This window comes from Camelus ferus, chromosome 34, assembly GCF_009834535.1.
Source record: "Camelus ferus isolate YT-003-E chromosome 34, BCGSAC_Cfer_1.0, whole genome shotgun sequence".
NCBI lineage: Eukaryota > Metazoa > Chordata > Mammalia > Artiodactyla > Camelidae > Camelus > Camelus ferus.
This window is the reverse complement of record NC_045729.1, coordinates 14,879,359-14,894,717: the sequence shown is the minus strand read 5'-3', so window position 1 is coordinate 14,894,717 and position 15,359 is coordinate 14,879,359. Positions and strand designations below refer to the sequence as shown.

At 35.7% G+C, this 15,359-nt stretch overlaps 1 protein-coding gene across 5 annotated transcripts; it reads left to right on the top strand.

The window, feature by feature from the left end:
- The first annotated feature begins 646 nt into the window (after positions 1-646).
- LOC102512731 (natural killer cells antigen CD94) lies at positions 647-5,061 on the top strand. 5 transcript variants are annotated; one of them, XR_004317188.1, is made up of 7 exons: positions 647-850; positions 2,171-2,263; positions 2,409-2,471; positions 2,651-2,802; positions 3,575-3,681; positions 3,761-3,962; positions 4,491-4,620. XR_004317188.1 is itself a non-coding variant. In XM_014565494.2 (6 exons), the coding sequence occupies exons 1-6, from the start codon at positions 844-846 to the stop codon at positions 4,609-4,611; spliced, it is 540 nt and encodes a 179-aa protein (XP_014420980.1). In that variant the 5' UTR covers positions 647-843; the 3' UTR covers positions 4,612-5,061. The 5 variants fall into 5 exon arrangements, 4 of the variants coding, with proteins under 4 accessions (XP_014420980.1, XP_032329008.1, XP_032329011.1 ...); XM_014565494.2 differs by lacking the exon at positions 3,761-3,962 and having other exon boundaries at positions 3,578-3,681; positions 4,491-5,061; XM_032473117.1 differs by lacking the exon at positions 3,761-3,962 and having other exon boundaries at positions 4,491-5,061.
- Positions 5,062-15,359: the final 10,298 nt, after the last annotated feature.

Below are 15,359 nucleotides of genomic sequence, written 5' to 3'. Positions count from 1 at the left end.
GGAAGTCCCTCTGGTTCTACCTTTTTTTTAATCTTTGCTTTCCATCCCTGGGTTAATAAGACAGGATTCAGAAGCCCAGAATGAGAGATGGAAAATTCCAACCACTCTGCACTAAAGAAAATAAATGAAAATCAACAAACATACAGACACAGAGGAAAAGGCTTGACTTGAAATGTACCACGTGTGTGCCCTAGAGAAAGACTACCCAGGTTTCAAACTGAAGTGACCTTGACCAGACCTTGGTCTAGTACGTAGCTTTACCTTAGTTTTTGCATCGGTGAAACTGGTATATTTATATATCTTCATTATTAAGTCATTTTCAGGAGTAAATGAGCTAATACATGCCACGTGCTTTAAACTGTGTTTAACTGGCCCAAGGGAAATAATAAACTTTTCTCATTATTAAAAAAGGAAACTTCTGTGTGGAATTTTACTATACTAAGTAAATTTGCCTTTGGTTTAGTCCTATTTCCCCTTGTTTTCCAAGTAATTGTTAAAGATGACTTTGATGTTCAAACTGTGCAGTGTAACCTCCCTCTCGCCTTCTTTTGTGCCTGTCAAAGGGTTGGCATTGCGCAAGGTGGGTGAGGACTTCCTGTGTTGCGGTTCCAGAAAAGTTTTAGAAGATAGTGATTTTACTGCTTCTTGCTCGTACTACACATCCGTGTCTCATCAACAGATGGTACAGGCACACTGAAACACACAGCTTTTCTCCTCAATTTCTTCACTCACCGCTTGTAGGTCCCTTGGGCTCCCGCTCAGCTCCGCGATGTGACACCGCACTTCCCGAACAGACGCAGGTCGCGCCTTAACCCGCATCGCGACATCGGGACAACATTCCACATGGCAGGTACGTGCAGCCCAAGTCATAAAATTAAAAAATTAAAATAACCAGGAACGACATCTCATGGCAATGCTTTAAGAAAGAGTTCAGGCAACGCTAAAAAGCGGGTCTTTTTAGGCTTCCCCTGTATCAACACTTTCTACTTTAATTTCATTTTTCTAATTCTTCATTCTGTAACTCAGGAACATTAGTGCAGATTTTCCAACAGGTTTATAGAGTGGGTTCTGAACGGGATGGCTCTGATGGGAATCTGAATTTGCCAGGAGAAAATATAAACAGCAGAATTCCAGCATGGAAATAAATATAGAATGCTAAATGTTAACAACACGATGTTTAACAGTGTTTTTTTTTTTTTTAAGTGTATCATTTGTGTTGTGACATCTCTAAACCACCCAGATTCACAGTTTGACACAGTGGACTGTTGTTAATGACAGCACTCTTTGGGAGTGTGGTAATGTTAATGCAGAATCTTCTGATATTAAATTGTTTGGGCAGAAATGCCTATAAGCAAGTAATGTTTGGTATGAGAAAATGTAATAAATGTAAAAAATGGTTTCTGTAAATAATGGTTGCTTATGTATCATAATTCAGCGTGCTGTGACATGAACCCAGGTCCCCAAGGTCCCGTACGTTGGTTGGGAAATGTCTCATCCTACCAGGACCGGCGTATGCCTGTGTCTTCTGCTCTGGGTACAGCTTCTACAAAGCCTGGTATTTCTCAAAGCAGTGAATACATTGAGATTAGCAGAAGGGCACAGTCCCACGTAGTATTATTGTGACAATGACAGAATATGTTGAATGAGATACTCTGAACAACTGGACAAACTTTCATTTGATTTCTGACCTGGACACTTAATAGCTTTCATACCTTGAGAAAGCAGCATTATCAATGGATCCTAAATTTTCTCCTCTACCTCATGGGAATCATACTCTCCATCTTGTGATTTTGTTGTTGTTGTGAAAGTAAGAATTTGCTATATAAGCTGATAAAATAGAACTTAGTGCCCGTGAAGCTCTTCTTACTACAGATATCTAAGCTTCTCCGTCAAACTAGAGAATAAATGGTAAATATATTTTATTGAGACGGAGCTGATGGAGGAGAAAAGGTGTGGATAATCTCACTGAAGAACAAAATACATCATATAAAAATGTTGGTATTCGGTGGACTTCTGAGTGGGATGTCTTCATTTCCCCACGTTTCATGGGCAAAGTGAGAGGGTCATCCAACCAAAGAACTTTTTGGATTCTCTTACTGGTTTCTGCTTTTAAGAACTTCAGCTCCTGGGTTTGTTATTCAAATTATTACCCATCTTTCTTTCTTTACAGCTTTTCAGACCACTCCATGGAGGTTGATTTCAGGGATCTTAGGAGTACTATGCCTTTTGTTGATGGCTGCTTTGGGAGTTTTGTTGAAACATTGTAAGTTTTTCTGGGCAAGGCTATATAAAGATAGAAACTATGATGAAACTACTTTATAATAATGCTTTTATTTTACTAATGTATAGTGTTTTGTTATTTCATAAACTTTTGTTTGATGAGGTCAATTTCTACTCATTTCTTACAGCATTTGCTAAACAAAACGATCAGCCAACATTCTCTCCAGGACCCTCCATAGATCTCCAGGAAGGTAGGGTCATATCTGACATTAATATCCCCTGAAATGTGATGTGTGTACTAAATTCTCAAAGAATATTTGTAGAAAAATAAATAAATAAATAACAAATGTTTTTTTAATGAGTAAATAACACTGAAAAAAAAAATGAATCTCCAATGCATAAGTCATGTTTTATTTTTTTTTTTCCTTAGGATCTGACTGCTGTTCTTGCCAAGAAAAGTGGGTTGGGTACCAGTGCAACTGTTACTTCATTTCTAATGAATTAAAAACATGGAAAGACAGTAGCAATTTTTGTGCTTCTCATAATTCCAGCCTACTTCAGATGCAAAGCAGAAATGAACTGGCATGTATTTAATTCTGATTTTCTACATTTTCTTTGACCTAGGAACATATATTATCTAAGTAAGCTGAATACTTTGATTCAAGTCTTTAATCAGATAGTAAATGAATGGTTATATTTGAACTAAAGTTCTTATACTTAAAAGTAGTCACAAAATCGACACAACATTTCTCCAAGATTTAAATTACAGGGATGTGATAGATAAAGCACAAGAAACTTTTCAGGGAGAATTCAAGAAAGCAATAATAGGTCATTATTTTTATTCAAAGAACTTTGAATTTTTAGTTCTTTAACTGAATTTATAATTCATTTGTAATTATATAGCTGTTGTTATTCTTGGTTATAATGTGGAATGAATGTGAAAAGTATTATAAAACAATTACTCAATTCTTAAGAAAAAGTGAACATTTTCTCTAGTTGCCTGCAGATGTTGCACTAAGATTTATCTCTCAAGATACTGTTGATTTGGGATCAGATTTGATTGTCGATTCCCTGTGAAGGAAGTGAACTATGAACTCTACCTCTCTTGGTAGCATTTTTCATTCCTTCAGGTAGTGAGATTTTGTGGTATTTTTTTCCTCCATAAATGAATGGGTTCAATGAATGAGAAATATGAGGCATGTGACTGACAACACCTTTTAAATTAGAAGTTAAAACCGATTTTAGTTTGTATAATTGAAAAGCTGAATCTGATACTGGGCACAGAGCTTCTTAAAACGACATTATCCCTAGAGTGGATTTAAAGTAGATTAATGTGTTTGTCTCTGTTTCCAAGCAGCACTTTCTGAGCCCCAGTTCGTACCTTTACTGGATCGGACTCTCTTACAGTGAAGAACATCGTGCCTGGCTGTGGGAGGATAATTCCACCCTCTCCAAAGATCTGTAAGTTTCTGGCAGTCAAACCTTTTCTCTGTTCTTTCTGAGTTTATCCTAGATCTGACCAGAGAATATTAATATCCAGGAACACTATGACTAAGATACCCTGCTCAAGGCATGAAAATACAGAAAAGAGAATTGATGAAACCGAATAACAACTTTAGCCCCATCCATAACACCCAAGTGTACGCCCAAGGAATGTGAAGTTAGTGTACTTGTGACTCTAGAAGAGATTTTGATATATGCCTTTTTTCCTGCCCGGCTACCAGCACTTGGACACTGTACATGTAAGTACACATTCTCACACATACAGAAGCAGCCCAGGAAAAAACAACATATCCATTATTTTTCTTAATTCGGTGGAGCCCAATATTCTCAGCATCCTCCCATGTTTCAAATATTCTGGGCTTATTTTATGTATATTTGTAACCGTCCAATCTAATTCTCATTCATAAACATGGAATTGACAGCATCATACAATGACACATTTTATGCTCTGATATTTTTCCTAGCCTAGCTAATACACCTTTAAACAAAATCAAAGTCTATAAAATATCAAAACCATTAGAAACCACAGCAAAAACAAAAAAAACCTGCAACCTCAATGCTACTGATTACTGAGGCAATAACTGAGTGTAACATTATACTCTGAAATCGTGAAAACTAACTTGAATGGGAAAAAAAAGATAATGACTCAATATGGTAATCTCATTCAAATGCTTTTAAAAGTTCTATCATTTAACAACAACAAAAAATCATTCTAGAACATTCTCATTTCCTTTTCCCATACATTAAAAATTTCTTCTTCATTACAGATTTCTATTATCCCACCCTGTAAATCCAAAAAGCTGCATAATCTATAACCCAAGCTACAGTGTTTTGGATGAAAACTGCAGAAGTAAATATCGTTACATCTGTAAGCAATGGCTTATTTAGTTGTTTCATGGGACAGATGGGGTTGGCAATAAAGATCCAGTATTACTTAGATAAGTAACATATTATTACTACTTACCTACTTCTGGAATCTGTAAAGTGTTTCAAAACTGTGTCTTTTCATACATTTTTCACATATTTGAAAACACTTGTTTAAAAAGTTTTTTTTATCAAGATGTAATTGACACACAACATTATATTAGTTTCAGGTGTACAACTTAACAATAACTAGACACTGTCTCATTGACATCCATCACCATACATAGTTAGAATTTTTGGTTTTACTATGTGTTTTAAAATTGATGAAACTTGTGTGCCTATCCCTGAAATTGTAAAGAGTCAAGATAAAGAATTTCATAAATGTTTAATGTATATGTTAAATATTGAATGTTATAGTTTTATGAATAGGTTCTTGTAAAATCTCTTAAAAATTTAAATAAAACTTAATTCATGCCAAATAATGCATATCAACACCATTTCAATCCTTTGTATGGCATACTAAATTGGGAAGTCCTATCCTCATTTTTTTTCTGGAAGTGAAAATCAGTTTAATGTTCTTTGTTAATTCTTTCTGGATATCTCCATGTGTTTGAACGTAGAGCTGTAAGGACCCTAAATCAGCATCCTCATATGCATCACTTGACTTCAGAGGAGAACACATTAGTGGGTCTTCTCTTGCTGCTACGGAGTTCTGCAGAAAAATTTGAAGTCTTTGGCCCAGTATGTGATTCTCAAATGATTGCTTTCATATTGTGGGAGGGGAAAGGGAATCTAAGCCCTGATCACACAAACTTACAATACTTATTTCTTCACTGCACAGATCTGTCTTGCCTTATGCTTATCCAGTAGGGGAAGGAAAGAAAAAAAAGCTGCTGTTCCATGTGCTTTAAAGTGTTTAATCTCTAATCAGTCCCAAAAAGTCTTTTCCTAAAATGTATGCATCAAATACTAAACAATTACCCTTTTTTAGGCCAGAATGGGGGACTTAGGGAGCAGCCCATTTTATTGGTGGTTTTCTGAGTGGGTCAAAGAAGGGGTGGGAACACAATGAGTTCTGATACCTGTGACCTGGATGGGACTTTCCCAACCTCACAGATTTCAAAAGCAATGAGGAAACAGAAGGTGTTAAATATGACAGATGATGCTTAATTTCAGAGAGTAATCTATGTCAAAATTGTCGTCACTGAGGGAAGAAAATTCCTGTTGCCCCCCAATTATAGCTCAGATTTTTTTTTTTTTTTGGCTCCCATATCATTTCAGGGTATTTATGATGGAAAATGCTGGCCTGAATGAGGGACACTGGTTACCCATGGCAGAGTGTCCTTCTCACAACTGGCCCCATCATATTAGTCAAATTCAACCCAGGACCATCTGATCCATTTCATTTTTATTATTCTTCCTCCCACCCTTACCTGCATGCTGCTTTCTTTCATCCTGAGAATATCTTTGTAGCCCTTGGCATAGGAAAGATTTTTTTATATAAAGGTTTCACACAAAATATTTTTCCCCTCTGACATGAAATTCCCGATATATTCTCTGGGAAGAGGTACTTATTTTTCTTTTGCTCTCATTTTTTTTTTTTTTTTTTGGTATGAAATGGGCTGATGTATATGGAAGGAGTTAGCTGAGGGACTATCTCAATGTTAGATACGGAACAAAGAGAAGAAGGTGAAGAAATGTGCAAAAAACACACAAAAAAGACAAAATGATATTGCTAAAAGTCAGTTTGTTCTCTCTTAATTTCATCTTGTTACTTTGTGTTATCTGTTACCTTGAATGTATGTAATACATGTTGTGTTTCGGTGCATAGCAAATTGTGCTAAATTTAGAAAATTTAAACAAGTAGAGCCTCTATTCAGTTAAACCAAGAATCTATAAAGAGTATACTTTATAGATTATCTTGGTTAAACAATAAGGCTTCTAGGAAGCTTAAAGGCATTTTTGCTTTGCCATCTCACAGAAGCTTTATGTAGAAAAGCTCAAAGAGATTTATGAGTTGTGGGGTTTGTGAATGGAGTGAACCATGGTAAGATTCATAGGGGACCCCAAAACATTTTTAAAATAATTATATCAGTAGAACCAAGGCCAACTAGAATTGAAAATGGTAGCGACAGTAAAAATGCATGTATGCATACATACATACACACATATATACATACAAACGTGCGTAGATGAGAATTTTGGCTCCCTCAATTATTTGCAAGTAGGAAGCATGCTAAAAAAATTATGAAGTCACAAACAAGTGCTACCTTTCATTAAAAAGAAAGGATTATTCAGAGGAGAGAACCAAGATCCTGGAGAGTGGATCCAAGAATTATGGAGAATCACTATTCGGTAAGAGCAGCACTGAGTCCCAATCAAGTAAGTCCCAACATTTGCTCAGCTTAATTTCAGAATTACTATAAACCAGTGACTCCTCTTTTGTGTCTCTCATTCCCTCATACCCCACACAAATATTTTGAACAAGAATGTCTACAAAGTTTATCTTCCTTTGGATGCTGGGTGCCTAAGGGGAGAAACTCTAGTATTGTTAGTTTCACATGTCTTCAAATTGAGAATAGATGTGCTCACGAAGCTAAGTTTAAGAAGCTACACCTGGCAAGTATCATCCGCATCCGTTCCTGGACCTGACAGACTTCTAGACTTTGAGCTGATGGTGTGATGGAATGAGGTTTTGAAGGAGTATATTTTGCACGTGGGAGGGGCATAAACCACTTGGGGCCAAAGTCTGGACTCTCATAGTCAGCTTCCTAGATGAATTGCTATATGTACTTTGTAAGACCATCATCTCAATTAGTATGAAGCGCATATATCACCCAAAAAGTTTCCTTTTGCGCCTTTAGAATACCTTCCTCTGCCCCTTCCCCCAAAGGTGACTGCTGTATGGCATTCTGTTATTATAGATTTATGTTTTCTACAGTTTTATATAAATAGAATTATTAGTATCTACATCTGTTGTCCTGAATCTTTCAGTCAGTGTAATTGTTTTCATATTCATTTATGTTGTTACATGAGTCACATGATTTTATTGCTGAGAATCTTCCAGCCCTTGAACAAAGTATATGTCTTGTATTCATTATTCTTAAGTTTTTCTCAGTAATGTTTATAGTTTTTAATATGCAGATTTTTAAAATATTTTTATGAGATTTCCCCCTAAGTATTCCACTGTTTTTCATTCTATTATAAATTATATTTTTAATTTCAATTTTTGGTTTTTCATTGCAAGAATATACATACAACTGATTTTGTATGAAATTGTTGATTCTAGCAGCATTTGTATCCATTCCATTAGATTTTCGGTGTAGGTGATTTTGCCATACCTTTATTGTTTCTTTTCAAAGCAAAATGCCTTTATTTCTTTGTCCTGCCTGATCACAGTGGCAAGATCCATTCAATATAAAGTTGAGTACACGTGGTCAGAGTAGACACCCATGTCTTGATCTTAATCTTAGAGCATAATGTTCATTTTAAAAAATGTTATACTTAATGTAGCTTGCGGAAAACCATCAAGAGTAGGTGTGTTTTTATCAAATGCTTTTTTTCTACCTCTGTTGGAAACAATTACACTGAGTGAAAAATTCAGGACAATAGATGTAAATACTTATATAATTCTACAAAGGAACTCTAGGGTTTATTTGTCTTGCACGGTTGAGACTTTGTGCCCACTGATTAGCAACTCCGTAACCACCCCCAACCCAGACTTGGCAACCAACATTCTACTCTCTGCTTCTGTGCATGTGACTGCTTTAGACACCTCATATACATGGACTCACGCAGCATTTATGCTTCTGTGACTGGCTTATTTCACTAAGCTTAATGCCCTCAAGGTTTACCCGTGTTGTTGCAAATGGCAAGATTTAATCCTACACGACCATCTTTGCAGTCAGACTACTGAGTCCAAGACAGGCTAGACAGAAGCAGGCCCTCTGGGTAGCTCCTGGAAAAGTTGGGGCAGGGGACAGGAAGCCCACCTTTTCTCTTTCCTAGGGAGAAGCTGGGAGTTGGAGATTTTTGTTTACTTACTCTGTGCTAAGCTGAGGGGAAGGGCTGTGGGCTATGGTGACTGCCAGCCTGCCCCACTGTCACTGATCTCATTGGCCCAAGTGGCTAAATTATGCTATTAGCGCTCTGAAACAGGCTAGAGAGAAGCCAGTCCTCTGGGTAGCCCTGGAGAAGGTGGGGCATTTCCAGTAAGTCCTCCTCTTCCATCCCTAGAGAAAGCTGAGAGCTGGGAGCTTTCCCTTGATTTTTGACACTGTGCTGGTGCTAGAAATTATAGCAAAACAGTGTCTCAATTTTCCCCACTGGCTTCAAAGTGGATAGTTTTGCACTCATCTAGGATGCAGTATTCCTCAACTAGTCTCTGAATTTCTCACAAAGGGAATTTATCCACGAATTGTTGTCGAATCGGCATGTTTACAGCTGAAAGTAGGATCAAGGGCTTCTTATTTTGGCAGCTTGCTGCCATTATTCTGCTCATTTGTTTTCTTAGAAGTATAAATTAAATAATCATTTATATATTTATCATTTATATTTCTAGCCTTCAGTGATACAACACAGAAATACTAATTCTGTTGATAATGTCTATCTAAATTAGATTTGGATTGCCATCAAATGCAATTTCACTGGGTTGTAAATGTACAAAATGTTACCATGCGTTAGTGGAAGAAATTGGGACTGGATCCATCTCAGGATTGAGAGTACTTGCCATTGTAAGCAATGCCATAAAACATCTCCACGTGGTACTAACTGGGACTTCCAACGTTTTCCGATTACCTGCCCAGGCTTTCTGAACCATTGCTTTAGAGAAGCTTCTAGCTACTCTAGCAATATGAAACTATGTTGTAAAATCTAATGTGATGCTCTTGGTTTTTACTTGATCCAGTAAAATTTTTACTTGGTCCAGCACTTTTTTCAGCTACTGTAAGTTACGGCTGTTTGTTAAAACACTAAATAAATAACCATGTGGCTTCAAGAAAGCAAAAGTACACATGGAGAACACAGTAACCTCAGGTTAACATTTTAGAATGCTTTTTCATTGAAAACTTAATGAAATATACAGGCTTTTACTGGTGAAGGGTAGGAAATAGATTTTAGAGTTAAGTATCTAAAAGAAAGAGTACTTTAATAAATAAACACCCTGTTTCATACTGCAGAGATGGTTGCTTGATTCCAAATGTCCCCCCAACCCTCCCCCAAATCCATAGAATCTATAAGGAAAACAAATGAAACCACAAAGATCCATGCCCCTTCGGTATCTCCAGAGACACAGAGCGCCACACCTTCAAATTATCTATAAGCAGAGAAAAAAACTCTTAATAGAGCTTTTGCTCCAGCTGCTACTGAAGCCTATGGTTAGGCTAGTGAAATTAGTCCTTAAAATATTCTATAAAAAATCAAAAAGAGAACACAGATGAAGTACCAAGATTATCAACCTACAAAGATAAGACTGAAACAATAAATTCCAAAATACATAACATAGGTTGGGACTTGGTAGTTCCTATCTCTGAAAATGGTTTTGAAATGTAAGACAAGATGTGAGAAACTTGGGAGAGCATCTTTCTTCCTTTGGAGAAGCAGATAACAAAAATAGGGCGGTACCTCTTTGAGATGTAAGTGTGAAAGCAAAGGAATAATTTGGAGGGTTTGCGGATTCTGGAGAAATGAAAGAGGAAACAGTCACGCCTTTGCTCTCCCCATTTCTATATCAATACCGTCCATGAAAGGAAAACTGCAAAGCAGAGGGCAGAGCTGACAGAAGAGGGAGCTCTCTATCCAGGGACCTTGCCCATTAAATACATAAATAGGAATAGAAAGAAACAGATCACGTCTATGCAAGACTGCTTTAACAAGTCAAGAATGTGAGTAAAATGTTTTCTACCTACAAAAATTCATCCACCTCAAATGGGAAATAGCCATAAAGCTGAAGGAAACTGTAATATGATGCTGCAAATTAAATTAGAGGCCCTCACACCTGTCATAAAAAGACAGAAATGGAAAGAAAAGATTGAAGTAAAGCAGAGGTTGATTGAACTCAGGAAAGTCACAGAATGCTGAAAGTAAAGTGATGCACAAAGATTTTCAAGGCAAAAGCAAGCAAAAAACAAAAACAAAAACAAAAAACAGGGATTCTAAGTGAGGAGGACGATTCTGATACTACGTGAAGAAGATATATGCTTAAAGAGAATTAAGTGAGACAAAGAAAGATACTTTACAATGTTAAAAGCCAAATACTACCATGAAGATTGAATAGTTCTGCATCTATCCAGTAAATAACAGTGACTATATAATATAAAAATTATAGGGGGCGCAGGAAGAAATACATGACCGCACAGTAATAAAAGGTGACTCTAACAGGCAATTTTCAGTATAAGACAGCAAGTTTGGACAAAAATAAGTTATATTGTAGATGATATAAATAATATAGTCAGTATGGTAGATGTTTTGTATACATATTGACCACTATACACTGATACTGGAAAAATATATGTTCCTTCCAAATGCACCTGAAACATCTATAAAAATTGAATACATAAAACTCTTGAAAAAAGCAAAAATGCAAGGATACTTTCTTAATGGGATAAAGTACATACATACACGTGTGTGTGTGTGTGTGTGTGTGTGTGTGTGTGTGCGTGCGCGTGCACACACGCATTCTAAAGCCAGCACTTTATTTTGTAGAAAAATCCTTGAGGCATTCCCTTGAAGTCAGGAAAGTGGCACAGATGCCAATTATTTACACTCTTCACTAACGTTGTTCCGGTGGTGTTAGCCATATAACTAAGCTAGAAAAACAATGAATAGGAAGATTTAAAAAGCTCTGTATTTGCACATGACCTGATAGGATATACCTGAATGAGAGAATCAATGTTAAACCTAACTCAGTAATAAGTTCAGTAAGTAAGCAAGTTGTGAAATCAATACACAAAAATAAATAGCACTCATTTACATGAATAAAACTAGTTAAAGACCCAAAGGATGACCCTGTTTATAATAACGATCAATTAGATGAAATATTTGGGAATAAATTTAAGGAATATTCAAAATCCTATGAAAAAATGTAAAACACTTCTGAAAGACAAAAAATAGACTTTAAAAATGTAAAGCTGCCTCCTGATTTGGGTTAGGTCCTTTTCTTAAGTTAATTTATAAATTTGAAGTGGTATCAATAAAAATCCAGTAACTCCTGGATCTGGGCAAGTTGACACCGAAGGTCGTATGGAAAAATAAATGCATAGAATGTGACTGCAAAAGTATAGCTATGAAGAAATCTTAGACCTACTAATTACTAACACACACTTCCAAAGCCTCCAGTTAAAACAGTGTAGTGGGCAAGCTAGAAGAGAATAAAAAGGCCAGAAATAGTCTCAACTAATATAGGAATTTAGATTCTGATAAAGGTGGTGTTCTCAAATCAGGGGCTTTTTAATAGATGCTGAAGTGTAGTTGACTTACAATATTGTATTAGTTCCTGGTATACCGCACCGTGATTTAGTTATACATAGAAATATATATTATTGTGGACTTTTTGATGATGGCCATTCTGACCGGTGTGAGGTGATACCTCATTGTAGCTTTGATTTGCATTTCTCAAATAATTAGTGATGTGGAGCATCTAAAAGGTTGAAATTAGATAAATACGCAGCTAGAAATCACTGGAATACAACACTTACTAATATTAAGAGAAGGTATGTCTCCAAAAAGTAATGTTATTGGTGACAGTGGTAAAGTAGTGGAGATTTTAAGGTCTAGAAGCTTAGACAAAGCTGAATTTGAATTCTTGCCTGAGTCTTGAGTATATTTGAGGCTTTGAGTAAATAATTTTATTATCAGAACCTCCATTTTTCATCTGCACATTGGGAATATCCTAACCCATGAATTGGCTCCCTCGTCTAGAGCTGGACGAGTTCATAAGCGGCATCTCAGAAGTGTCTCTAAAGAAAAGCCATTAAATGTGCGATGCAATAAAGCACATTGGAAATAATTTAAAATATCTGAAGCTACTTTCTTAATAATCAATGAGGTATTCAATTACGTCTGTGCCAATGCAAGGCTTGGGTACAACTGGCCATTAGTGCAAATTGGTACCTTGCGTAACTGAAGTAAGACTGATGAAATGCCGAATCTGGAGATGATACAGAGCTAAGCGGAGCATCAGTAAAAGAGTTTCCTGTGTGGTTGCATCCACTCTTAATCTTGACATTTGCACTCACCTATCAGAGTCTTTTATAGGACAGACAAGTGTATTCAGCCTGTGTATTTCTTTTCTTGGCTTATTTTCAGGGCTCTTGGTCCACACGAAGGACCCTCAAAATTCTTAAATTCAAGCTCTGGCGATAAGCATTAAGATCTTCTTCCTCCCGGGACACACGTACGTACTCTGCGCAAGTTCAGACGTTTTCTTCTAAAAATCAGGTATTTGTAATTTCCCAGACTTCTTCTACTTCTCAACATGTGTTTTTTAGAATTTTGAGGAAATTTAGATCGAAGGAATCTAAAGTTACAGATCCAAAGACAAAATGATATATCCACAGGCAGGTATATTTATTTTCTTCCAAATTAAATACATATAATTTTATATAATTATATATATAATTTTCAGTCACTGTGTCAACATATTTACACGTCTATGTACATCATTTGGTAGAAAAGGGAATAAAAGTATGGGTGACAGAGAGGGGAAAGAGGACAGAGAGGAAAAGAAGGGAGAAGGGATTGAATAATGGAGAGATGCTGGGAGGAAACTCAGATGAGAGGCTATAGTCTTAAAGAAGTTATTCTAATTATTATTATTTAGTGTAAGTAATTTCATTATCATCACTGTTATTATGTGATATGACACTTTATGATACCTAGAAACTGTTAAGTGGTGTAAAATAGAGGTTTAAAGAAAAAATGAGGAAAAAACTTCAACCGTGATAAAGCATAATTAACCTTTTCATAGGATGTGTTTTGTGACTATGAATAACTTGGGTATATTATCTTCACGCAAGAGAGGGAAAAAAAAAAAAACTTACTTGGATTCCTCTCTAATTTTTTTAAATGTTTTAATCAGGAAAAATCTTCTTCCAAATTTTTCCCAAATTTACATTTATTTAGTACACAAAACATTAGTTTTGAAGGTACATTTAACTGTTTTATGCTTCATATAGAAATCTAATAAACTATGACAGCAGTAACAGAAATTAATAAGACATATCAAGAATCTTATAATATAGTGGGACGACATTAATGAAAGCAAGATAAGAGGAAATAGATACAGAACGGTGACAAATAAAGAATAATGAGAAAAATTAGAAGAAGTGAATTATTATTGAAAAACCTGGAAGTATCATCAAAGGTGGTGGAATCTGATTTACAGATTGAATAAACTAAAATTATGACAGCAAATATAGTAGGAAAAATATACCAGACAAGGAAGAACTCGAGCGAAACATTGAGGTTGGAGAAGTGCTTAAGTTATGTTGAAAAAGAACAGGTGTATCAATGGGATTATGGGGGAAATGGAAATAGATGTAAAGGAAATGGAAATAGACTGAAAAGAGAGCAGGAGCAGGTGAAGTTGTGGAGGAATGTGAATGCCAGGCTGTAAAGATAAATTTCAGTCCACAGAATTCAGTAAAGTCATCAGATCATCTTTGGCATTTTTTTTCCACAGTAAATGATATTTATAGATTTGCAATTGTGAATAGACAGTATTAAAGCGACCAAAAGTCATACACCATACCAACTCATTAAGTAATGTTTAAAAAAATCGTATTTTTTATTTTAAAAATATTTTTGTGTTTGTAATTACATTCTAATCACTAGTTATTCAAGTTCATTCGCAGCACTATTTTATTCAACACCAATTTGACTTATTGATTCCACGATTTACATGAATCAAAAACATATTTTTCTATTCATTTGTGTGTGTGTGTGTCTCTGCCCCTCAGTAATGAGTGAAGTAGGTGTAACCTATTCTGAATTACGGCTTCAAGATTCATCTCAGCCACAGAGAAGGCGAAGACTTGAAACGTCTAAAAAAAAAGGTCAAGGTATCTAAGCTTTCTACGTCTTACCTTAAATTGTACTTAAAAATATGTGAAAGTATGCATTATCATGCTCACAGGCACACAGGTGCACACATGTAATTTAAATGTGTATCTTTTACTAAACATGGAGAATAAGCATTTTTGCGGGAAGACTGACTTTTTTCCCTATGTGGGTGCATAAGTTTAACTATGCTGTAAACATTAAATCAATGTTTTTAGAATGAGTGAAGTATTTGGGGATCGAAATATGTTGTTTACCATTTTCTGTCATTTTAAGATACCAATACTATACAATAGAATACTTGGGAAATAGGGGAGTGAGAAAATGTACAGATCATTTCATTATTCTAACACAGTCGCCATGACGTGGGGATGATTTTTCTTGATTTATATATTTGCTAGCACAGTGTGTTCAAAATGTATCTTTTTCAAGTGTCATGTTTCTGTCCTGACATACACACTCCAGTGACCTCACTTCTCTGGTATATTTGATTATGTGGAGTTTGACTTTCTTCCTGTTGTTTGAAATTTTCTTTTCTTTGTATTTTCACTGTTGCTAATTTGCATTCCTTGGATGTTTTAAATCAATACGTGGAATGCCTAGAAGTGTGCTATGTATTAATTTATTAGTTCTATTTTATCTTATATGAAATGGATATTCATGACTTTGGCTAAAATGTATTACTGTTTTTTTCTTTTTTTTTTTCTTTTTTAAAT